General features: G+C 40.9%; 1 protein-coding gene across 2 annotated transcripts; it reads left to right on the forward strand.

Annotated features, from left to right (window-relative positions):
* The first annotated feature begins 13,846 nt into the window (after window positions 1-13,846).
* On the forward strand, window positions 13,847-22,845 carry CGA (glycoprotein hormones, alpha polypeptide). Of its 2 annotated transcripts, none has more exons than XM_073589621.1 (4): window positions 13,847-13,937; window positions 18,285-18,387; window positions 20,059-20,246; window positions 22,583-22,845. In XM_073589621.1, exons 2-4 carry the CDS (start codon window positions 18,288-18,290, stop codon window positions 22,658-22,660), a joined length of 366 nt encoding a protein of 121 aa, XP_073445722.1. In that variant the 5' UTR covers window positions 13,847-13,937; window positions 18,285-18,287; the 3' UTR covers window positions 22,661-22,845. The 2 variants fall into 2 exon arrangements, with proteins under 2 accessions (XP_073445722.1, XP_073445721.1); XM_073589620.1 differs by having other exon boundaries at window positions 13,860-13,937; window positions 18,281-18,387.
* Window positions 22,846-24,224: the final 1,379 nt, after the last annotated feature.

A 24,224-nucleotide genomic window follows, 5' to 3' on the forward strand; every position in this document is an offset into this window, starting at 1 on the left:
CTGGACCAAATGCAACAAGTCAAACATTTGTGAACAGAGAGATTTGGCACCACAATACGCCCAGCGATGAACCTTTGGGACAGACATAGTGACCCCTGACTCGTGTCAATATCTCCGTTTTCAACTTGGCATATTCCCGGGCATCCTGCAAGGCCAAGCCAAAATATGTCAGATAGGGGGCCAACACTTCCACTAACTGCTCCAGGGGCAGCCTCTCTCGCTCTGCAACCCATTCAAAAACAGTCAAAAATGCCTCTAAATCATCCCCTGGGGTCATTTTTTGCATGGCTCGTTTTACTGCTTTCCGGACACGAGTCATCATTTTGATGTGGGGGAGGTGTGGTTTCTCTGCTGCAGACATCTCCTGCCAGGAGTCCCATCTGCCTTTGCTGTTGTTGCAGCTGTTGTATTAGGAGTTTATTTGTCTCCTGCTGTACCTGGTGCTGTTGCTGCTGGCTCATGGTCAGGTAAGCAGCTCCTCCATTTTGTCCAACTGCTGTTCTACGTGTTCCTGGAACGTTGCCCACATCCAAAACACCACTTGAGGAAGGTTGGCTCACTTAGCTGCTCCTCGAGGTAGACACCAGCACACATGTGGTTAAAGTGTCTTGGTGGTTTATTGCATCCTGAACAAAAAACCCCAAATGATAATAAAGAAACAGCCTTTCTGGCTCAAATGAAAATGAACAGTTCATACACAGTCCTGCTCAGGTCCTCTGGGACAACACATATGGCAGCTCTTGCAGGAGCTAGCAATCAGGATGCTTCCTACCTCCACACAACACAGAGAAAAAAGTGGCTGGACATTTAACTACCTCCAGCCACACCCTGGAGGTGGAGATATAGTGGGTAGTCCTCCCGCTCATCTCTGATCTACCCACCATAAAAGCCATGCCCATATAGCAACTGAATTGCTCTCAGCACATACAGTATCATGTTGGAGAAAACACTTTCACATCATGCAGGATAGCAACCATTGCAACCCATATCTGCCCTCATGTACAGCATCTACAGCAAAATGGTTTCTCATAATAACTTTAACCCCTTTCTGACCTGAGACCTACTATACCATCCATTTGCCCTTGGCCCGTATGACCATGGAAGGTATAGTACATCTCAGCGATTGGCCGGGTGTCAGCTGATTCTCACAGCTGACATCGGGCACTAAGTGCCAGGAGCGGTAACCGCTCCCGGCACTTCAATCCCCGGAATACTGTGATCGAACACGATCGCAGCATTCTGCGAGCAGGCAGAGGGCTGACAGCCCCTCTGCCTTTGGATCGGAGACCGTGCAGCGTGACGCAGGGTCCCGATCGCTGCCATGGTAACCCGATGTCGTCATGATACCGGAGCTGAGAAACTTCCTGTCATGTGCAGTGCATGTCAGGAAGTCTCTCAGCTCAGTGTACACAGACTGCAGCGCTGACAGCTTGTGTAGCATGCATATGCTGCTTCATCTGCATGCTATAGAAGTGATCAGCCTGCAAAAAATGAATGTCTCATAGTGGGACAAAGGGTAAAAAACAGAATGAAGTAAAAAAAATTTTTTTTAAATATTTTTTTTAAAAATAATAATGAAAAATCTATATTTATTCTATCACTAAATAAATATTTGAATAAAAAAAATCTAAATTATTAAAGTACACATATTTGGTATCACCGCATCTGTAACCACCCGATCTATAAAACTGTCCCACTAGCTAGTGGTATGATGATGCTTTATCATCATACCACCGAACAAAAAGTGCAATAACACGCGATCAAAAAGACGGATATAAATAAACACGGTACCGCTGAAAACGTCATCTTGTCCCTCAAAAAATGAGCTGCCAAACAGAATCATCAGCAAAAAAATAAAAAAGTTATAGCTGTCAGAATAAAGTGATGCAAAAACAATTATTTTTTCTATAAAATAGTTTTAATTATATAAAAGTGCCAAAACATGAAAAAATCATATAAATGAGGTATCGGTGTAATCGTACTGACCCGAAGAATAAAACTGCCTTATCAATTTTACCACACGTGGAACGGTGTAAACGCCCCCCACCGAAAAAAAAAGAAATTAATGAATTGCTGGTTTTTGCTCATTTTGCCTCCCAAAAATCGGAATAGAAAGTGATCAAAAAATGTCATGTGTTCGAAAATGGTACCAATAAAAGAATCAACTTGTCCCGCAAAAGCAAGACCCACACGACTCAGTGGGCCAAAATATGGAAAAATTATAGCTCTCAAAATATGTGATGCAAAAACTATTTTTTGCAATAAAAAGCGTCTTTTAGCGTGTGACAGCTGCCAAACATAAAAACCCGCTATAACGCCTCATTCACATGTCCTGATATTTCCGGTACCGGAGATGTCAGTGTCCGTGTGTGTAATATTTGCGGCACATGTGTGGCATGTATGTGCTGCATCAGTACCAGATGGACGGGCGCCAGGAAAGAAACATTACAGTAAGCGCTGTTCCCCGATGCCCGGTGCTGAACACGGCACTCATCATTCTCCCCTGCGATCGGCACAAGCAGGGGAGAATGATGAAAGTTACATTTAGCCCCTTAATGACCACCAAAGCGCGTTTTAACGGCAGCAGTTAAGGGTACTTAAACCACAGCGCCGCTTTTTAACGGCACTGAGGTTTAAGGTTATAATGCCACCCAGCGTTGGAATTTCTCCAGGGTCTCGGCTGTCGGGGGTAGCCGAGGTCCCAATGAACATGATTCGGGTTGGTTTTTACCGACCCCAGTGTTGCGGTCATCGTTATTAATGGTATAACGGCGACCACAAAAAAAGTCAGATTTTTCATTTAATTTCTCTTTCCTCTGATGTGATCGCACATCAGAGGAGAGAGAAATAGGGTCCCTCAGTCCCCCGATCACCCCCCCAGCACCTCCATTGTCCCTGCAGGCCCCCCTGAAGTCTCCCGGGCCATCGGCTTCTTCTTCTGGGAGAAAATGGTGGGCACATGCGCAGTGCGCCCGCTGAGATCTGCTGGCCAGCACTCGGCAACAATAGATTTTTTCCTATTGGTTCATTTTGATCACTGTGATAGGGTCTATCACAGCGATCAAAATAAAGAAAAGTGAATCAAATCCCCTTTATCACCCCTTTAGTTAGGGAAAAATAAAATAAAAATTTTTATTTATTTCCATTTTCCCATTAGGGTTAGAGTTGGGCTAAAGTTAGGGTTGGGGCTAAAGTTAGGGTTAGGGTTGGGGCTAAAGTTAGGGTTAGGGTTGGGGCTAGAGTTAGGGTTAGGATTACGGTTGGGATTAGGGTTAGGGTTGGAATTAGGGTTAGGGTTGGGATTAGGGTTAGGAGTGTGTTAGGGTTAGGTTTGTGGGTTGGGTTATGGTTAGGGTTGGGATTAAAGTTAGAGATGTGTTGGGGTTAGGGTTTGAGTTAGAATTGGGGGTTTCCACTGTTTAGGCACATCAGGGGCTCTCCAAATGCGACATCAATTCCAGCCAATTCTGCGTTGAAAAAGTCAAACGGCGTTCCTTCCTTTCTGAGCTCTGCCATGTGCCCAAACAGTGGTTTACCCCCATATAGAGGGTATCAGCTTACTCTGAACAAATTGCACAACAACTTTTGGGGTCCAAATTCCCCTGTTACCCTTGGGAAAATAAAAAATTGGGGGCAAAAAGATAATTTTTGTGAAAAAAAAATTGTTTTATTTTTTACGGCTCTATTTTATAAACTTCTGGGAAGCACTTGGGGGGTTCAAAGTGCTCACCATACATCTAGATAAGTTCCTTAGGGGGTCTACTTTCCAAAATGGTGTCACTTGTTTGGGGGTTTCCACTGTTTAGGCACATCAGAGGCTCTCCAAACGCAACATGGTGTCAGATTTTAATTCCAGCCAATTTTGCATTGAAAAGTCAAACGGCACTCCTTCCCTTCCGAGCTCTGCCATGCGCCCAATCAGTGGTTTACCTGCATATATGGGGTATCAGCGTACTCAGGACAAAATGGACAACAACTTTTGGAGTCCAATTTCTCCTGTTACCCTTGGAAAAATAAAAAATTGGGGGCGAAAAGATCATTTTTGTAAAAAAAAATATGATTTTTTATTTTTACGGCACTACGTTATAACCTTCTTTGAAGCACTTGGGGGTTCAAAGTGTTCACCACACATCTAGATAAGTTCCATAGAGGATCTACTTTTCAAAATGGTGTCACTTGTGCAGCGTTCCACTGTTTAGGCACATCAGGGGCTCTCCGAACGCGACATGGCGTCCAATTTCAATTCCAACCAATTTTGCATTGAAAAGTCAAACGGTGCTCCTTCCCTTCCAAGCTCTACCATAAAGAAAGAAAGCTTTTGGAACTTGGGTACTTTGAATCCTGAGGGTTTGAATTAAATGTGGCTAAGTAACAGTGGAAAGGATAAAATAAATGCACTGTATGATAATGATTAGCAAAGGATAGGAGGAGAGGACTGAATGTGCATTTCCTCATCAAATTGCAGATGCTAAGCAGGTTGATGCTCTGGGAATCCCTGTCTATGACATTAATAAAGAAATAAAAGATAAAAGGGACCAATCCATATTTCCTTTGTGTCCTTATAGTTTTTAAATAAGAATTTTATATGCTACAGTATAATCTGTTATTAGTATTTTAAGATTGTGTATGATAAATATTTTACAAAAAACATTTTGTAGGTGATTAGGTGGTTGAATCACTTTGAAATATATATATTATCTTTAGGTCAAATATTATATTTCATTTCATCATGATACGCTATATTTTACATATTTTTATATGTTGTATTTTATATCATTTTACTTGTGGATCATTTTTTAATTATTTTTGGATTTTTTAATTTTAGTTTTTGGTTTTAATTGCTGCATTCCTGATACCTAACCGCTCTTATACAAAGGGTTAATTGACATCATTGAATGCTTCCATCCTATTGGTCACTACCCCTAATGTGTCACTTACTACATGGTCTGTAAATCCACCTGAGGAAGGTAGCGGTCCGCTGCCGAAACGCGTAGTGGTCTAATAAAAGGTTTGTTTACCTCTAATCCATTGCACTGTGCTCTATAGCCATAGCGCTCCTTAAATTAACCACATGTATATTTTTTCCCAAAAAAAATTAAGTATTTTGACATATCTCTGTGATTTAAGGGCATGAAAATTCAAAGTTGGAAAATTGAGAAATTTTTAAATTTTTTGCCAAATTTCCATTTTTTTCACAAATAAACGCAAGTCATATCAAAGAAATTTTACCACTATCATGAAGCATTTAAGGAAACCAGGATGGATGAACACAGAACTTAAGCACATGCTAAAAAGGAAGAAAAAAATGTTTATAAAATGGAAAGAGGGAGGCATATCTAAAGAAGAATATAATGCTGTCTGCAGAACCTGCAGGGCACAAATCAGATTACCTAAAGTTGAAAATGAATTGAGGCTTGCAAGAGATGTCAAAAGTAATAATAAAGGATTTTGGGGATATGTCAAAAGTAAAAGAAAAGTCAAAGATGCTATAGGATTTTTACAGGATGAAAATGATGAAATGGTAAGACAGGATGTTGAGAAGGCTGAACTTTTAAATTCCTATTTTGCATCTGTTTTCTCTCAGAAAGGAAATGTAACATCAACTGTTATTCACTGTCCTATTAAGGGAATAGAAGAATCCAGGATATCTATAAACAGAAAGATAGTGAGGAAACACTTAGCTAACCTAAATGAATTCAAGTCTCCAGGTCCAGATAAATTACACCCCAGAGTACTGAAGGAGATAGCACAAGAAATTTTTGAACCCCTCTCCATAATCTTTGAAAATTCTTGGAGAACAGGAGAAGTGCCAGAAGACTGGAGAAGAGCAAATGTTGTTCCTATCTTCAAAAGGAGGAAGAAGGTGGACCCAGGCAACTATAGGCCGGTGAGTCTGACTTCTATACCAGGAAAGATCTTTGAACAAATTATTAAACAACATGTATGTCAATACCTGGATAAGAATGAAGTGATTAAACAGAGTCAGCATGGGTTTGTAACTAATAAGTCATGTCAGACTAACTTAATTTCCTTCTATGACGGTATCACTGATTGGGTGGATCAAGGAAATGCTGTAGATATAGTATATCTTGACTTCAGCAAAGCATTTGACAAAGTCTCTCATACAATCCTTATTGAAAAAATGACTAAGTATGGAATGGACAAGACAACTGTTAGGTGGATTCATAACTGGCTTAGTGATCAGACCCAAAGAGTGGTTGTAAATGGCTGCACATCCAGTTGGAAGAATGTCTCAAGTGGGGTACCACAGGGCTCTGTCCTGGGCCCTGTATTGTTCAACATCTTTATAAACGATTTAGATGAAGGAATTGAGGGTAAACTGATTAAATTTGCTGATGACACAAAGCTAGGAGGGATAGCTAATACTAGAGAAGAGAGAGAGAAGATTCAAAAAGATTTAAATAAACTGGAGAAGTGGGAAGCAACTAACAGAATGGTTTTTAACAGGGAGAAATGCAAAGTACTACATCTGGGCAATAAAAATGAAAAAAGCATATATAGAATGGGAGGAATAGGGCTAAGTGACAGCACATGTGAAAAAGACTTGGGTATACTAATAGATCACAGACTGAATATGAGTCAACAGTGTGATGCAGCAGCAAAAAAGGCAAATGCAATTCTAGGATGTATTAACAGAAGCATACAGTCTAGATCACGTGAAGTCATTATTTCCCTCTACTCCTCTTTGGTCAGACCTCATCTGGAATATTGTGTCCAGTTTTGGGCACCACATTTTAAAAAAGACATCAACAAACTGGAGCAAGTTCAGAAAAGAGCGACCAGAATGGTGACCGGTCTGCAAACCCTGTCTTATGAGGAAAGGTTGCAGGATTTGGGAATGTTTAGTTTGCAAAAGAGAAGACTGAGAGGAGACTTAATAGCTGTCTACAAATATCTAAAGGGCTGTCACATTGTAGAAAGATCAACTTTATTCTCATTTGCACAAGGAAAGACTAGAAGCAATGGGATGAAACTGAATGGGAAGAGACACAGATTAGATATTAGAAAAAACTTTTTGACAGTTAGAGTGATCAATGAGTGGAACAGGCTGCCACGAGAAGTGGTGAGTTCTCCTTCAATGGAAGTCTTCAGACAGAGGCTGGACAGACATCTGACTGGGATGATTTAGCGAATCCTGCTTTGAGCAGGGGGTTGGACCAGATGGCCCAGGAGGTCCCTTCCAACTCTACGATTCTATGATTCTATGATTCTAAGTACAATATGTCACGATAAAACATTGTCAGAATCATCGGGATCCATGGAAGCGTTCCAGAGTTATTACCTCATAAAGGGACAGTGGTCAGAATTGTAAAAATTGGCCTGGTCATTAACATGCAAACCACCCTTGGGGGAAAGGGGTTAAGCGGAGTCCATCCCAACTATGTCAAGAAGAATGACCTAGGCGGACTGCTCTAGAGTATGCCGTACCATTGGTAAGTCGCGTGGTTAGAAGACGCTTGCCCAGTACACCCAGTATTGCTTTTGTCGGCCACTCAGAGCGCAGTACCAGAGGTCAGTTACTTGTTAGATACAGACAGTAACTAGAAAAGGGTCTACCTGTCCTGTATATGTCAGTAAGACACAAATCTGTTATTTGAAATGTAAATATTTTACCGTTCACAACTTAGTAAGGACCTTCCTGCTCCCTCTATATAAAGTATTAAAGGGTGAGCATGGAGCCATAGACTCTAAGCTGGCCTCCCTCTACTAAGACTTTCGACCAAGTGGGTGTTGTGCCTGTCTTATTGGATTTCTTATGTTTACCATAGATGTAAATGAACAAGTTTCTCATGTGTTCAATATTTATAACTTATGCTGTGTTTATGTATCAAATTGGACTCGTGGACGTGCTAACTTTAAGAAGGAGGGAGTGTGGCACCCTGCAAAGTCAGGAATCACAAATGTCTGTGATCTCTGAGAGTGTAAGAAGCCAGCTCTTCAGCCATTCATAAACACACAGATGTAATTAGTGTAAGGGCCATTGTAAAGAAGCCCCTACAGAAAAACTGCGAAGCCCAGGAGAAGCAACCCTGCGCTTCTGGGACGAGTGGTGCTAGAGATCAAAGAGGCCAGCAAGTGTCTTTGCTGTGGGGACTCCAGTGAAATCTGTGCAGCCGCATGGAACATAGTGTCCTGCATTGTTCAAGAAGTGCTCAACTGCCAGATGCCGTTGTGGTGCCCCTGAGGATCCAGTCGCCACAGAGATGCTGCACCTCACCCAGAGGTGTGGTATCCCACAACCAGGTAAGGTGGAGACACCCAACCACATTCAATCCCACATCCCACACACACGTAGAATAGCAGAGCACCCTTTATGGCCCCTGCTTTGGAACATGAAGGGTATTGGGAAGTGGGCGGAGCAAAGTTTGAGAGCCGGAGAATTATAGGATGGGAAGAGAGTTCCCTCAGAGGGAGGGAAGGAGAAGGATGTGTCTTGTGCAGCTCCAGTCAGCAGGAGTTGCAGGACAGATTGGCTTATGTAGAAAGCTCCCTAAAAAGGAAAGGTGGTTCTTCTGAGACAGGGTTAGAGCGTACTCCCCGTGCTGCTCATTTCCACGCTGACAGACATCAGGTGGAGGAAGAAACTTGGTCACAAAGTGTCACGGCCCCTAGCCTAGTGAGAGTACTTCAAGGTGCTAATAGCAAGCTGATAGCTGTGGTGACTTTATGGACCACAGCCCCTACCACAGTTATTCCAACCGGAAAGGACGCTACATAGGATCACAGAAATGGAAGGGTATGCGTTGTCTGACAGGATTTGCAGCTGCTGGCCTGGAACGTTAACTGTGAAGTGCTGGAAAGGAAGGAAAGTGGAAAGCAGCATATTGTGTGGAGACGGCCAGGAAAGGGCACATACTGACAGGGAGTGCTGGAAGGGTGTACTTCATCTTACCTGGAAGTTGGCTGGACCCCTCAACAGGAGAGCACAGCACTGTAGTGGGCATCTGTGTGCACCAGACTGTAAGAAAAGCCTTGGAACTACATGCAATTGTGTCATCTACCTTCTTTCTGCGCTTTCCACCCAGCACTGCTACATCCTCCACTCTACGCTACATCACCATCTCCAAACTCATTTAAACTGCCCTAGGACTACAGCTCTGCCTGTGGAGAGCTTTACCAACTTTGCTGCATTATACCATCTGTCCCAGAGAAGCAACACTGCAGCGCTGGTCACCACTGACCAGAATACCACAGGTGGCGTCACGACTTATACCCAAACTTTATTCCTATTCAATTCCCTTAAATTTTACATGAACGCCTGGGGCCACGGACCGGGACACTGCCACACATCCCTTTAAGACAACCGGCACGGTACCGAGTAACCCACAGCCCCTGGGGCGCTTCACCGTCAGTTAGGGATCAGAAGAGGGATGTCTTGATACAATCCTTATTTGCCAGTGGTGGGAAGAGAGCCGAGGTACTTTCCTGTAAGCCTGAGGTGCCATGGATGCCAAGGTCCAGGCTGAGAGGAGAAGTTTTAGTGCACGGATAGTGCTATATGCAGTGGGAGTGAGAAGAACTGCTATACATTGCCAAAAAAGAGCTAGGTTCATCACACCATGAGGGGCTGTTGGCACAGTGTACTAAACAACTGTGAAGAGCTGTAAACATCATCATCATCAACTGCTCTAGTAAAAGCAAGTTGTTTTTTCTGATGCACTTGAGGTCTGGACATTGTTTATTGAGACGGACTGATACTACATCCCTTCCACAACTTCTCCCTTTTTACTCTGCGGAAGACGGCCCGCCCGCCGGTGAGACCACCATGACCATTGGCTGCAATTATGCCCCGACTCGGTGGAGGCTGACCTAGACATCAGCCTACCCTAACCTTGCTCCAAAAAAACGGCAGCCATGGGTTCTTCTAAGCAGCTGCCTAGCACTATGAAAATGACAATGGTGGAGGCCCACAAAGCAGAAGAAAACAAAGCATTTTCAAGATGCCCTTTCCTCAGTTTTGTAATTGAGAAATGTCAATTAAGGGCAGAGACACACTGCCGTATTTCTCGTGCGAGAATCGCATTGTAAAACTCATACTGGCTGTCGGCTCTCCTGACCTGAGCTTAACAGCTGCATAGTAATCCATCACGCTGTCATTCTCAGGTCAGGAGAGGTGCTGGCCAGTCGGTGCAGTGCGATGTGATTATCGCACAAGAAATACGACAGTGTGTCTCTGCCCTAACAGGAACAGTGGAAGTCAAGATAAGCTCTGGAAGACCAAACAAAATTTAAATAAGAGCTGCTGGTAGGATTGCTAGAGGGGCAAATATGAACCACATTTGACTACAAAAGTCCTTCAGAAAGATTTAGCAGACTCTGGAGCTGTGGTACATTTGAAATGTGGATGAGGGATGGCCACAGGACAAGGGGTACAGCAACAATCAGCAGACACGCACAAAGATTAGATAATATAATATGAATATTTGCTAACCAGTTTATTAATCAAACAAAAGGATGGTAGATAAACAATGTATACTGTAAGTAACAAATGCAATGACAGCAGTTACTCTCAATAACACTAAGAGTGTACGCTGGTACACTTAAACAGAATTAACAGTTATATGTGAGCAAAATATAACACGATTAACCCTTTCTATGCATATATCAGTAAAACAAAGGCGTTGTGCCAGTTCTTCGCCTACTCAGAGAAATTTTCGAAGTGTCTCTTACAGAAAATGAAAGATGGTAGCGGTACATTCTGAGACTGAAATAGAAGGGTACCTGCTGGGAATCAAAAACTTTACGTGTGAACATAGCCCAATGTGTGGAGGAGCATTGGTTATTTATTTTGCCTTACTGTATATACAAGTCTTTACCATGGAAAGGATGTTCCTTACCATATTTCCCAGGAAAATCCATTTTGATTTCGTTTTTGTATGTTTTATTGTGACTCTCTAAAAGTGGCGTATGACTCTGACAACATTGTTCACAGCAGTGACCTGGTAGTCAGAAATGCTTCCAGGGGTATTCCCCATGCTGTTCTCATGTCATTTGAGCACTGTTCCCAACGATTTCCACAATTTCTAGTCCCTCTAAAGAGCGCCTAGGTGGGCACACAAAATTGCTTGAGTTTCGCATAGACTTACAGTGAGCTCATTGCTCAGATCGAGCACTCGAGCATTCCAATTTGCTAAACCCGAGCTACGAGCACCCGAGCATCACTAGTAATAACCAGAAGCTCTAGGCAGCTAGGGCTCTGTCCTGCTAGATATGGCTGAGACCTATATTGCTGTCAAGTATGGCAGTATGAGTGCGTGTTGTCCAACAGGAGTAATTAGCTCTCTTTTCTGGCCAAAAGGATAGCATAAAAGACTACTTAAACTCTCTTCATTGATGATATTTTAATAATCTGGACGGAGTCTGAGCAACAGCTAAAGACGTTCCACGAACAGTTTAATCAATTTCATCCCACCATCAATTTAACACTCAACTACTCCAGTACCGAGATTAATTTTTTGGACACCATCATTAAGCTAAAAAACAATGAAATAGAGACATCCCTGTATCAGAAGCCAATCGACCGTCCAAAATACCTTAAATGGGACAGTTTCCATCCAAAACACATAAAGAACTCTATTATCTATAGCCAAGCCATCAGATACAATCGTATATGTTCCAACCCCATGGATAGAGACAAACACCTTGGTCGCCTCAAAAAGACCTTTTTGAATCAGGGTTACCATCCAAGAACAATTGAAAACCAAATTACAAGAGCCACCAGATTGTCAAGGAATCACCTGCTACATTACAAAGCTAAAGAAGAAAATAACCGAGTGCCTCTAGTAGTCACCTACAACCCAAATCTGGAGGTGCTAAGGGGAGCTGCACGGAAATTACAACCTTTACTACAAAAAGATGCCCGATTAAAATCCATTTTTCCAGACCCCCCACTGCTGTGTTTTAGGCAGCCCCCAAATTTAAGAAGCATCATTGTCAGAAGCTCCCTGTCCTCTCCAACAGCTGCAGGAACCTTTCCTTGCAACCAGAAAAAATGTAAAACCTGTCCATTTATAATGACCACGGACAAGATAAAGATCCCCAACTCACATCAGGACTACAAGATCCCAGGTACTTTCACCTGCATTACATCTAATGTGGTGTACTTAATTATTTGTACTAAATGTCCAACTGGGGGTCTGTATGTGGGGGAGACAGGGCAAAAGCTTAGAACAAGGATGAATGCTCATCGTCACACAATAAGAGAAAAAAGAATGGATCTACCTGTGGCAAAACATTTCTGTATCCCTGATCACAGCAGCATGGATATGAAATTACTGGTATTGAAAGGTAACTTCACATCTCAGAGAGAGAGACGAGTTTGGGAATACAAATTTATGACGAACTTTGACACTCTCAGTGCTGGAATGAATGTGTCGCATGGATTTATGTCTTTTTACATCAATTAAGGAATTTCCTTTTAAAACCTTGCGGGGCAACACAGAACTAGACCCCAATCAGAGGACCATAAAACATCCACACTCCTTATCTATGAACTGGTCCAATGTTTATATTTATGTTTCTCCCTCTCCCATATTGATAGTTCTGCTTCACGTCACTTGTCTTATCTATTGCATTTTTTCTAGGCTGTATTGTGCATAAATATGTGACTTCAGATTTTGTATTAGTCTAGCCTGATGAAGAGACCTGAGTAGTCTCGAAAGCTTGCAATGTATTACCATCTTTTCAGTTAGCCATTAAAAGGTATCAACTACTGAGGACTCTCAATCCTGAATACTTAAACTCTCAGCATACTGATGGAAGTTGACAGCTATGGTTCACCCCTGTAATTCATATCTTGCTCAGCCTGTTTGATTTCCATTTCTGAGCTTGGCCCATAGACAATGCTTTTCCCTGACCTCCTCTTAATGACTTTTTTGACCTCCCTCTGCTAGTTCGCTCCATCAGCCAGCAGTCGTTCTGAGGACCTAACCAAACGGCCCCTGTGCAAGTCCAGATACTTGTCCAGGTGTAAGCGAAAAGTCCAGGGTATTCCCTGGTATATGCTGAACTGTATGTAGCAGTTAGCACAAAGCTTGTCAGTGGAAGCACTATTTAATGTTCCCTGACACTCATCAGGACAAGTATTCTCAACTACCTGGCTGGCTGTAACTGCAGGAGCAGGACCGGGAAGATCAGCAGATTGGCCCAAAAGCAGAGTTTTTAAAGGGTTGCGCCTTGTTTTTAACAGTGTTGCATATAAATACATTTCGATCACTCATTTGCCTTCAACCATAATGCAGGGTTCTAGTACACGTACATGGGTAATTTATGGCACCTGTTTAACTCTAAAAATGAGTCTGGTACATTGACAAAATGACAGCAGGAATTTAGTTGGCTGCTTTGCACAACTATTCTACTTGTGCAATTTTAATACAATGTTTTACACTAATGGCTTTACAGTAACACGCTACTCTACCTTTCCACCATTGCTTATATCGTTCTTACAGCGTTACAGAACCTGTTACAACAAGGACCACTTAATTGCGGACTCTTTAAAGACAAAATTCATGCTACAGAATGAGCAGTCTTATACTACCAGCTTACGTAAATTGTTTAACCTAAACCTTCCGCAAGTAACACATCACAGAAAGGACATGATGCAAGCCGAAGATTCGGAAATTTATTCTGGGACTGTACATCTTGATAATAATAACCTGACACCGGTAGCACGATAGCAGGTACATTTAATATGAATTTTAAAAACACAAAATGATTAAAGGGATATAAATTTAATTACATCAAGAGCTACTCGGCAGCCAACAGACGGGGAGTTGATCCCCAGCTTATCTAGTGCATCTAGTGTTATAGGTGCAGACAGATATAAAAGGGAGAGAACAGACGTCAGTAACTGCAAGAGACGTCTGACATTAAGAGAAGTTCTGATAACTGGCGCACCGCTGCTCCAGAGGATACAGGTACAAAATTGCTTTTTTTATTCGGTGTCAAGCATATGTTGTATGTAGATCTCTCATTTTAGTTTGTAGTATTTACACTTTGATATATGCACGAAAGAGCTCATGCACACCGGCACAGAAAAGGATAAGAGATGGCAGGTGCATTAAGACTGAATTAAGTTTTTTTTGCATCAGTTATTACAAAATTGCACTAAAGAAAATCTTGCTTTGTGCAATCACATGGTTCACTTTAGCATTTGACAAGTGCAATTAACCCCACATTATGGCCGAGTGTCTTATGGCAGATGTAATGATGACCCAAACTGACGTGGCATGAAAATATACCAACATTACAGTCATATGAAATCAGCAATTGTCATGATTTCTCAATAGGTATGCCACAAAAACAAAATGTGTCTATATGACCTATGGCCTCATTCACATGTCCATTTATCAGGTACAGGTTCTAGCTGTGGTTAGCGCATGTACCCATTAGAGTCTATGGGGACGTTCAGAGGTCCATATTATTTTTTTGCTGTCCGATCAGAAATCACAGAGAAATGTCTAATTTTACTGGCAGCACATATAAAAAATAGCAGTACCAGTCGATGGGTCCATGAAAATCACGGACAACACATGGATGACATTAGTGAGCAGTCCGTGATTAGCATGGCAATAGATAGGAGACCCTTTGTAATTTATTTATTTTTTTCACATGTGAAAATCATTGATGAAACATTGATGGTAAAAATTGACACTGACCAAACACTAATGAAAATCGGATAAGTTTTTTTTTGCTTACGTGAGGAAGGACAGACGTTTGTATAAGGCCTATTCTCTAACCACCTAAAATGCTTTTCTTCTAGGCAGCAATATCTCCATAAGTAACACACACGGCAGAACCTAAAGAGCATTTTGCGGTGGCCTTGTTGGTCTATACTTAAAAGCCAAAAACTACCATGCGCTACGGTTTATATTCCATTTACATGAACCCTTAATTTGGCGCCCAATTTTCTAATAGGCCACAGATAAATTCAAACATAATATCCAAAATGATGAACTTAGATCTTTTTTTGTAGAAACAAGAAAAATTTAATTACAAGGTGTACGGAAAGGCAAGGTTCACACACGTGTGGCACCAAGAAGAGGAAGGTTTACTCTTTTAGATCATGATATATATATAATAAAAAAAATAGGCAGCACTCCAAATTAAATGTGAAAAAAGTGGATACTTTACTGATCCTCAGGTGGCGACGTTTCAACGGTGACCTCAAGCTGCTTGATAAAGACGGGTCACCGTTGAAACGTCGCCACCTGAGGATCAGTAAAGTATCCACTTTTTTCACATTTAATTTGGAGTGCTGCCTATCTTTTTAATTTTTTTATTTTATTAACTCGGCTGTTTGGACACTGCTGAATAGGTTTTGCACCAATTGTATAATTTTGGTAGTGCTGCCCTTTTTTTATATACTGTATATATATATATATATATATATATATATATATACATATATATATATATATATATATATTTAAACACACACAAAAATACACACTAATAAGCGCTCAAGATTTGCTTGTAAAAAGCCTGGCATTCTCTGCAAAGAAAATCTTGAAAAGCCTGTCTACAATGATCAAAGAGATCCTGATACTGTTTCACTTATATTTATGAGTGTATATTAGTTTGTGACCACTAGGTGGCAGCAAATCTCTTCTTCGCTGTTTAGGTGAGCGTAAAAAAAAACAAAAAACCTACAGAGTATTACTTTCTAAAGTTACAGTCTCCAAAGTCGATCTTTAGTGTAAATCTAAGGATGTAAAAATTATTTGGCAAACATTAGTCATTAGGCAACTTCTCAAACACAGAGATCATAGGACTTTATAAGCTGTTAGGTCTTTCTTCCCATGGATAGCATAAGCAGTAATAATCCTTATGCACAAACACATGATATTTGTTTTTTTATAGTTCAGAAATATATCATTTATTGAAGAAGTCAAACACATAAAATGGCACAATTCTATTTTGAATAGCACAGTAAAAAGTTTCTAGATGAATCATATAACGGCTTGCTATAATGCTAAGCGTTCAAGGATATAACATACTAGTTTGTCTCATAAACACATTGTAAAAGTGCGGCAGAGAAAGATCACAGGGCGAACCATACAGGGCCATAGTGATAAACAACGATCAGCCCGGTGTAATGTTGCATCAGGGTCCAAATTAATAATCAGTTGAATATTAAAGTAAAAAACTTTATTTTTATTCGTAAATATCAAACAGATTTTAATCAGAACAAAGTGCTGGAATAAAAGTAGGCCGAGCTCACATTCTTAAATGGCGAAACGGGCATAAAAACAAAGTTATAGAGGAAATGAAAAATTAGACCTATACGTTTTTTATATAGTCTATTATCTACTTAGAGCTCCACATAGCTATAGAAAAAGATGCTATACTAAATATAATATATATAAAAAAAGCCCGCAAAAATACAATGTGTCCTTAAAGAGTGTGCAAATATTCACCTCATTAAAGGCTAGAACCGAAGTTGTAAGCCATGGTCAGTTCTGCAGGTAACACAGGGCAGGTGACCAAGAAGGCAAACAAACCTCCCACCATATAGTATGGCTGCACCACCACAATCTATACGGACACATTGTACTTTTTGGCACTTTTTTGACATATATTATTACCCATTCTATAGCTATGTGGAGCTCTGAGTAGATAGTAGACTACTGTATATATAAAAATTTATAGGTCTATTTTTTCACTTAAAAAATGTTTGGCCCTGATGCAGCATTACACTGGGCTGATTGTCATTTATTGGTATGCTCCTAAGACATGTTTCCCACTAATGTAGTTTTTTGGGGGGACTTAAGGACAATTTTTGATATAAGGTTTTATAGTGAGGCCAAAGAACAGCGTATGATTTTTGAAAATAGGTAAAAAATATATATTTGATGTAACAAATGCAATAATATAATACTAGTACTATGAAGAACAACCCTTATATGCCATGAAGAGCAAATAGTTATAAAGTAACACCACTTCTACATGGCAGGATTTGGGGCAGGATTTCTCATCAGTATTTACAAGCCCAAACTAGGAGTAAATCCAAAACACAGAAGAGGTGTGAGTCATTACAATAAACTGGTTGTAAGGGTACATTTTTCTTTAAAAAGAACCTGTCAGCTGATTAATTCTGCCCAACCACTGGCAGCCTGAGTCGGAGCCTGGCTGAACAATTACAGACCGATATTTTTCTCTGAAATGCTGGAGCAATACAAGATCCTAGTGCCGTTCCAGGTGATTGACAGGTCTCTTACAATGGGACAGACCTGTCAATCACCTGGAGGGGTGTGGGGAGAAGCTGTCCAGGGCTTCACTGGTCCTAGTGACATCTCCGTCTATGGTCCCTGGCCAGATCATCTGTCTATATTTTCTCTAAAACACCAGAACTTTTCAGATAAAAATAAATAAATCAGTCTCCTCTCCATATATTGTCAATGAGACTGCTGAGCTCTGTATTTGGGACACAGGAGAGCCTTTCTCGGAATCTCTGGGGGTCCCAGCAATTGAAGCCAGAGTGATCAGCAAGTTATCTATCAGATAAGGGATAACATGCAACTTTAGGAGAACTCTTTGAAATATAACCAAAAAGAGTTTGAGTCACATTAACTTAAGCATGTCATGTCCCATTTTTTATTAACAATTCTTTAGGGCTATCCTGATATAGGGGCATGATGCCACAGACCTATGGAGGTGATCACCTTGAACCTATAGTAAAGAACAGTTTGAGATTTAGTAATGTTCAGTGTCAGCTTATTTTTCTCATATAACGGTATGAATAAATATTGCAGTCTAATTTTTGTCAAATTATAAAATGGTGAAAAACATTAAAATATTGCAAGAGGAGAAGAAGCCATAAAATGAGATTGCTCATCACCACCTTTCCATGTCCTTCCTTCCCATTTTTTCTGACTGAAAGTCATTTGCCTCTATGTTACATGTGAATTGAGTTTCTATTTTGTGAATGTAAACTCCATGATCGTGTACCATTTTTAAATATCATCTTCACAAGTCTGTTGTTTCCTCTCCTTAGTTTTATTACCATCTTCCAGATATTGTTCCTGTTTGTAAACCTTTGCTTATATTATTACTAATAAGGATTTATATACTTTTTACATATTTTTGGCTATATTCATTTTTTTCTTTGTAGGACATATTCATTTTTTCTGGTATTTATAGCATCATATAGAACATGTTGTTAATTGGTGCATTTGTACTTTTAGCCCCTTTTTTGCTGACTACAAATTGGTACGGTGAATTGATACGTCATATGAAACTGTTTGCTATTTTTTTTAAGGAAGAATATGGATTGGTATGGAAAACACATAGCAGTTGTCCTGGTGTTTTTCACAGTATGTATGCATGTCATTCATTCTATTCCTGAAGAGAATTTTCTGGCTCCAGGTAATGATGTCTGCTGTCTATTTCTTCTATAGTTAATGATATCTCCATGCACTCTTAAAGCTACCCTTCCCACCAATTTTTCCAGTAAAATAGAAATGTCAGCTTGGTTACCTAATCCCTACATTAAGTGCTGCTCAAGGTCTTTGGCAGATCTTTCTATAGTTGTGCTAATGAGATCTAAATTAGTACAAATAGGCAATACAGTTAGTAAGAGCAAAAATGCGTTTATTTCACTCTGCAAAGTTATATACAGTACAGCTTGTTATGGGACGCTGGCGCCCACATCGCCGGTGTATGACGTTACTGCCATGTGCCGGCCTGTGTGTGCCGCATATGGAGCAGGAAAAGGTCGCTGCAGGACCACAGACAAGTTAGAAGAACCTTTTTATTATTTTGTTACAGAAAAGCAGCAATATGGGGTACATGGGACCAGGATGGGGGACATATAGGGATCGGGATGGGAGACATATGACCAGAATGGAGGCTATAAGGGGACCAGGATGGAGGAGATATGAGGACCAGGATGGAGGCAATATCGGGACCATGATGGGGGACATATGGGGACCAGGATGGAGGATATACAGTATGTGGACCATGATGGAGGAGAAAGGAGGACCAGGATGGAGGCAATATGGGGACCATGATGGGGGACATGTAGGGACCAGGATGGAGGACATATGGAACCAAGAAGGGGGACATATGGGAACCAGAATGGGGGACAGATGAGGACTAGGATGGAGGCAATATAGGGACTATGTTGGGGGACATATGGAGACCAAGATGGAGGACATATGGGGACCAGGATGGGGGTAAATATGTTGACCAGCATGGAACACATATGGGGACCAGGATGGGAGGCAATATGGAGACCAGGATGGGAGGCAATATGGGGACCAGGATGGAGGCAATATGCGGCCCAGGATGGGGGTACATATGGGGACCAGGATGGGAGACATATGGGGATCAGGATGGAAACATGAGGTTCCCATATTACTTATATATTTGTGTTGGTTATGGGAGAATTGTATGGAAAGCACAACAGTAAAATTAAATAAGAGCATCAATTGTGCTAGATACATTTATAAGATTTATGTAGCACAGAAGAGCCAGCAATATACAAGGTGTATTGCAAAAATTCAATAACTCTGCAAATATGAAGAAGAGAAAATTAACAATAATACATAAGCAGAAAATAGAAGTAAATCTTTATAACATAGAGGAAAGGGGAAAACATGATCACTCCTGTATAGAGGTACAGACAGTTGGTGAACATAGAAAGGAAAGAAAGGAACCAGATGAATTTTTCAGTTTCCATTCTCATGTAAATAAGGAATCCAACACTTCTCTGTGTATCCTGCAGCAAGTCAGAAAATGTAACATTTATCATTAGTCAAGATGTACAGTATTTGAAAAGTTCAAAATGTAACCATTTTCCAAGATCTGGCAACTACTAGAAGCAAATGTTTTCTGACAGCATGACACATTAAAGATATTTTTCATGAATTGTGAGATATTTTGAAGAATAGGACTCAACGTGACGCTACTCAAATTAGTGACAGATTTCATCCCAGGCATGTTATTCAAACAAGGGCCCCATTGTTTTGTAATAGGAATATTAAAAGCTGAATTTGCTTTTGCTTTCAACACTTCTGTCATTTTTTTCTTCGCCAGGTTGTCCAGAATGCAGACTGAAGGAAAATGATTTTTTTTCTACCAAGGGGATAGGAAAAATATATCAGTGCAGTGGCTGCTGCTTCTCTAGGGCTTACCCTACCCCAATGAGATCAAAGAAGACAATGTTGGTGCCAAAGAACATCACCTCTGAAGCCAAGTGCTGTGTGGCAAAAACACAATACAGGGTAAGGGCTTTTGTAAATGTGAGAGGATGTTTTTATATGATTACATGGCTGTCACACAACTTGAAAGAAAATGGAGCATTTTGTTCCCGTTAGCTGCATATTTGCAGTGATCAATGTTAAAGGAGCCTAAGCGTCTGTTCACACGGACATAATACAGACCTGTGCTGTTTATAACAGCGATACCTTGCCTTTTGACTTGTAAAGGCCCATACTTAATTTTGATCTTACAGTTTCACACAGAATATGTACAGTAGCTGTGTAAAATAGCCAAAGGAACTTGGTGACCTGCAGTGCAGTCCTTAAAGGGAACCTGTCAGCAGGATTGTGCACAGTAACCTACACACTGTGTCAGGTCAGCGCCGTTATACTGATTACAATGATAACCTTGGTTGATGAAATCCGTCTTGTGGTTGTTGTTTAATCTTTATTTTCAGTTTGTAGTTATTGAGATTCTCGTGTCCTAAGGCGAGACTGGTGTATGTGTTCTCTAATGCAGACTGCTGACAGGTCACTGATCCCTCACTGACCTGCCCCCTAGTTTGCATAATGAATACCTAACATACTGAAGAAAGAGCCAAAAACCGCTTCTGCAGGCAGGTGCCAGCCATGGCACCTGCTTTGCAGCATAATCACATGTTTAGTGTGGCAAAAATACATGTTCTTGATGTTATCAAGCTAGGGAAAAAAAAACACAATTTGAAAATGGCGCCGCCTGCGAGGTAGCAGCTCTCGGTGTCTATAGCTGTCATCCGAGAGCTGCTACTGCATAGGCGCGGGTGGCTCCATCTTGGAGGAGGAATTTTTTTTCTTCTCCAGTAAGATGGCACTGTCGGTGCATGCGCAGTAGCAGCTATCGGATCAGAGCTAAACACCGAGAGCTGCTACTGTGCAGGCACGGGCATTGCCATTTTCATATTGTTTCTCCCCTCAGCTGGATAACATCTAGAAAATGCATTAGTGCCACACTAAACATGCGATTATGCTTCAGCGCAGGTGACACGGCCAGCACCTGCCTGCAGGAGCGTTTTTTTGCCTCTTTCTTCAGTTTGTTAGGTATTCATTGTGTAAACTAGGGGGCAGGTCAGTGAGGGATCTGTGACCTGTCAGCAGTCTGCATTATGAATATACAATCAGAGCACCACATACATGAACCCCGCCTTAGGGCGCGAGAATCTCAATACCTACAAACTGAAAATAAAGATTAAAGAACAACCATAAAATGGATTTCATCAACCAAGGTACCAATTTAGTCAGTATAATGGCACCGACCTGACACTGTATGCAGGGTACTGTGCACAATCCTGCTGACAGGTTCCCTTTAAAGGATTGTTATTTTTCGTATATGGCGCCATTATTTCCACGGCGCTTTACATTTGTCCCACTGGGGCTCCCAATTGAAATTGCCTATCAGTGTATTTTTAAAGTGTGGAAGGAAACCGGAGAACCTGGAGAAACGCAAACAAGGGAAGAACATATAAACTCCTAGCAGATGTTGTTCTTGGTGGGATTTGAACCCAAGACCCCAGTGTTTTAAAGATACAGTGCTAACTGCTGAGATTCTGTGTGGCTTATTCCTAAAGTCACAAGTTGTCCCCTATCAATGGAAGAGGGCATAGCTTTCTGAATGCTGGAGGTATGAACGCTTGACCCGTAAACGATATATTGATATTGGTGTTCTGTAACCCAGAGAACTGGACTTTGTAGTCATGCCTTGAATGCAGCAATGGTGTGCATGAGAGAGTAACTTGTGATTTTGAAAATATCACTTTAGTTACTGGGGAATTGCATTTTAAATATGTCCTTGTGCAAATCTCTCTTTTAGGGCAGAGACACACTGGCGTATTTTTCGTTCGAGAATCGCATTGTAAAACTCGCACTGGCTGTCTGCTCTCCTGACCTGAGCTTTACAGCTGCATAGTAATCCATCATGCTGTCATGCTCAGGTCAGGAGTGGTGCTGGCCAGTCCGCTCAGTGCGATGCGATTATCGCAGGAGAAATATGCCAGTGTGTCTCTGCCCTTAGGATTATTTTCACAAAAAGGTGTAATAGCCAACGCAATGTAAATTATGTGTTGTGAAAAGAGTCCAGCAGCATTTGGCTTGCACAGGTGTACTGACCTTGGCTACATCTGAGCACGGTGCATGCACCAGATGCAGTTGGCCTCTTTCCTGAACTTCTTTTAGGTGCAAGGTTACCTACGGAGATAATATGAGGAGACCTAAGACTAAACCCGACTGCGTTAGAAAAGGACAAGAGAAGCTAGCAAATGATACACTGAGTGAGAGAATTCACCATTTACACTGTACAATTAACATTTATTTCTTTAACTTTACAGGTCACATTAACGGACACTGTAAGGATTGAAAATCATACTGCTTGTCACTGCAGTACATGCCTATACCACAAATCTTAAATGCTAACATCTTATATGAAAAAGTCACTTCAAACATCTCTTTTGTGTTTTTTTTATAACTTCAGTAACGTTCCTAGTCCAATGTATCTGAACGTCAGTACATTTCTTCTTACTCACTATAATTACTGTCAGTGCATTAAAATAAATTGGTAAATGACTTTCTGCATAAAATAAGATAGAAGTGATATTTTATTTAGGTTTCTTTCCTTTATTGGGAATGTGATAATATAAGCATGTGGTGTGTCTTTTGTACATCTCCATAACCTGTCACTGTCTGCGATTGTAAATTGTAATACTTGTGAGAAACTCAAGATGATTCAGACTTTCTTCTCAAAGAAGGTGCTCAGCAAACATTTGGATATAATCACGTGTCTACCATTTACATATCATGACAAAAGGGTGTGCAACCTGTTGCAGAACTACAACTGCCAGTATGCCAGTATTCCCCTAAGCACTGGTTGAAGAACACTGATATAGATACATACACTATGTCATGGAGTCTGTACAAGCCATCCTAATGTTGTACATTTCTGTTTTGCATCACATTTTACTTCCCAGGCACACAAGGGACATATTCAATATGATCCATTACTAGGCTGCTTATTTTTTATCATTCTATTTCTTTTGGGATATTTGTAGAATGACTAGTCCAATATTTCCAATGGCACAACTATGCCTTAGGCAATGGAGTCAGCATTTAAGACAGAAATATCCACGGAACAGGGAAAAGCGATGAACTATTGCGATTTGGAGAAATATTGTAATTCCTCAATTTGCGACTTTGCAGTGCAAACCCTTACCTTAGCATGACCTTAAAAATATCGAAGCGTTTCCATATAGTTTAAGCCTCAAAATGCTGATAATTTACTCGGAATCATCTCAAGCTGCAGTATATACAGTATATAATGCTGGGTGACAGTGTCCCCCTAGCCTTGCATTTGCAAATCAGATTTTACCCTTGGGAGCATATATATATATATATATATATATATATAATTAAACATCATGTAAAATCATCATATGTCTTTGTTTTTTTCATATAAAGTATGAATAGTTGCAAATCAATAAGTGTAGTGTATAGGAGTCGCAATTCATTTTTGGATTTGTGGCAGCTTTGGTTCCGCTATAATAGAAATGTAGCTTTTCTCCTTTCGGGCCAGCAAGGGTTAATGTCAGTTTCCCTTGCTGGCAGCTGCTTCGTTGCTAGTCAGCTGGTGTGGGTGGTGACCACTTCCACCATCCTTTAAAAAGTCACAAGACCCATCAGCTGACTGCCGGTGATAGAGTATTCTATGTCGACCAAGCCTGGAGTAAAGAGTTCTTTGGTTGTAGTAGTGAGTCCACTGTTTTTGTGGAGTTCATTGTCCTGATGCCTTACCCTCTGCTGTGTGATGCTTTGCAGCAGAGACAGTTGTTAAGTATATTTTCCCCTCTATCTGTCTGTCTTGTGTTTTGTCACTCTTCCTGTGTTGTTTATTATCTGCAATGGTGATGCTAGCATCCTTGCCAGCCAGTGCACTAGCCAGGGATTAGTGAGGTGACAATCAGGGACTAGGCACATGAC

The sequence above is a fragment of the Dendrobates tinctorius genome, unplaced genomic scaffold (assembly GCF_039654945.1).
Source record: "Dendrobates tinctorius isolate UK_male_01 unplaced genomic scaffold, ASM3965494v1 ptg000111l, whole genome shotgun sequence".
Lineage (NCBI taxonomy): Eukaryota > Metazoa > Chordata > Amphibia > Anura > Dendrobatidae > Dendrobates > Dendrobates tinctorius.

Coding starts and splice junctions, on each gene's coding strand:
- CGA (XM_073589621.1), top strand. CDS start 18,288: ATGGATTGGTATGGAAAACACATAGCAGTTGTCCTGGTGTTTTTCACA. Junction 18,388..20,058: donor AGAGAATTTTCTGGCTCCAG/GTAATGATGTCT, acceptor TTTCTTCGCCAG/GTTGTCCAGAATGCAGACTG. Junction 20,247..22,582: donor TGGCAAAAACACAATACAGG/GTAAGGGCTTTT, acceptor TTAACTTTACAG/GTCACATTAACGGACACTGT.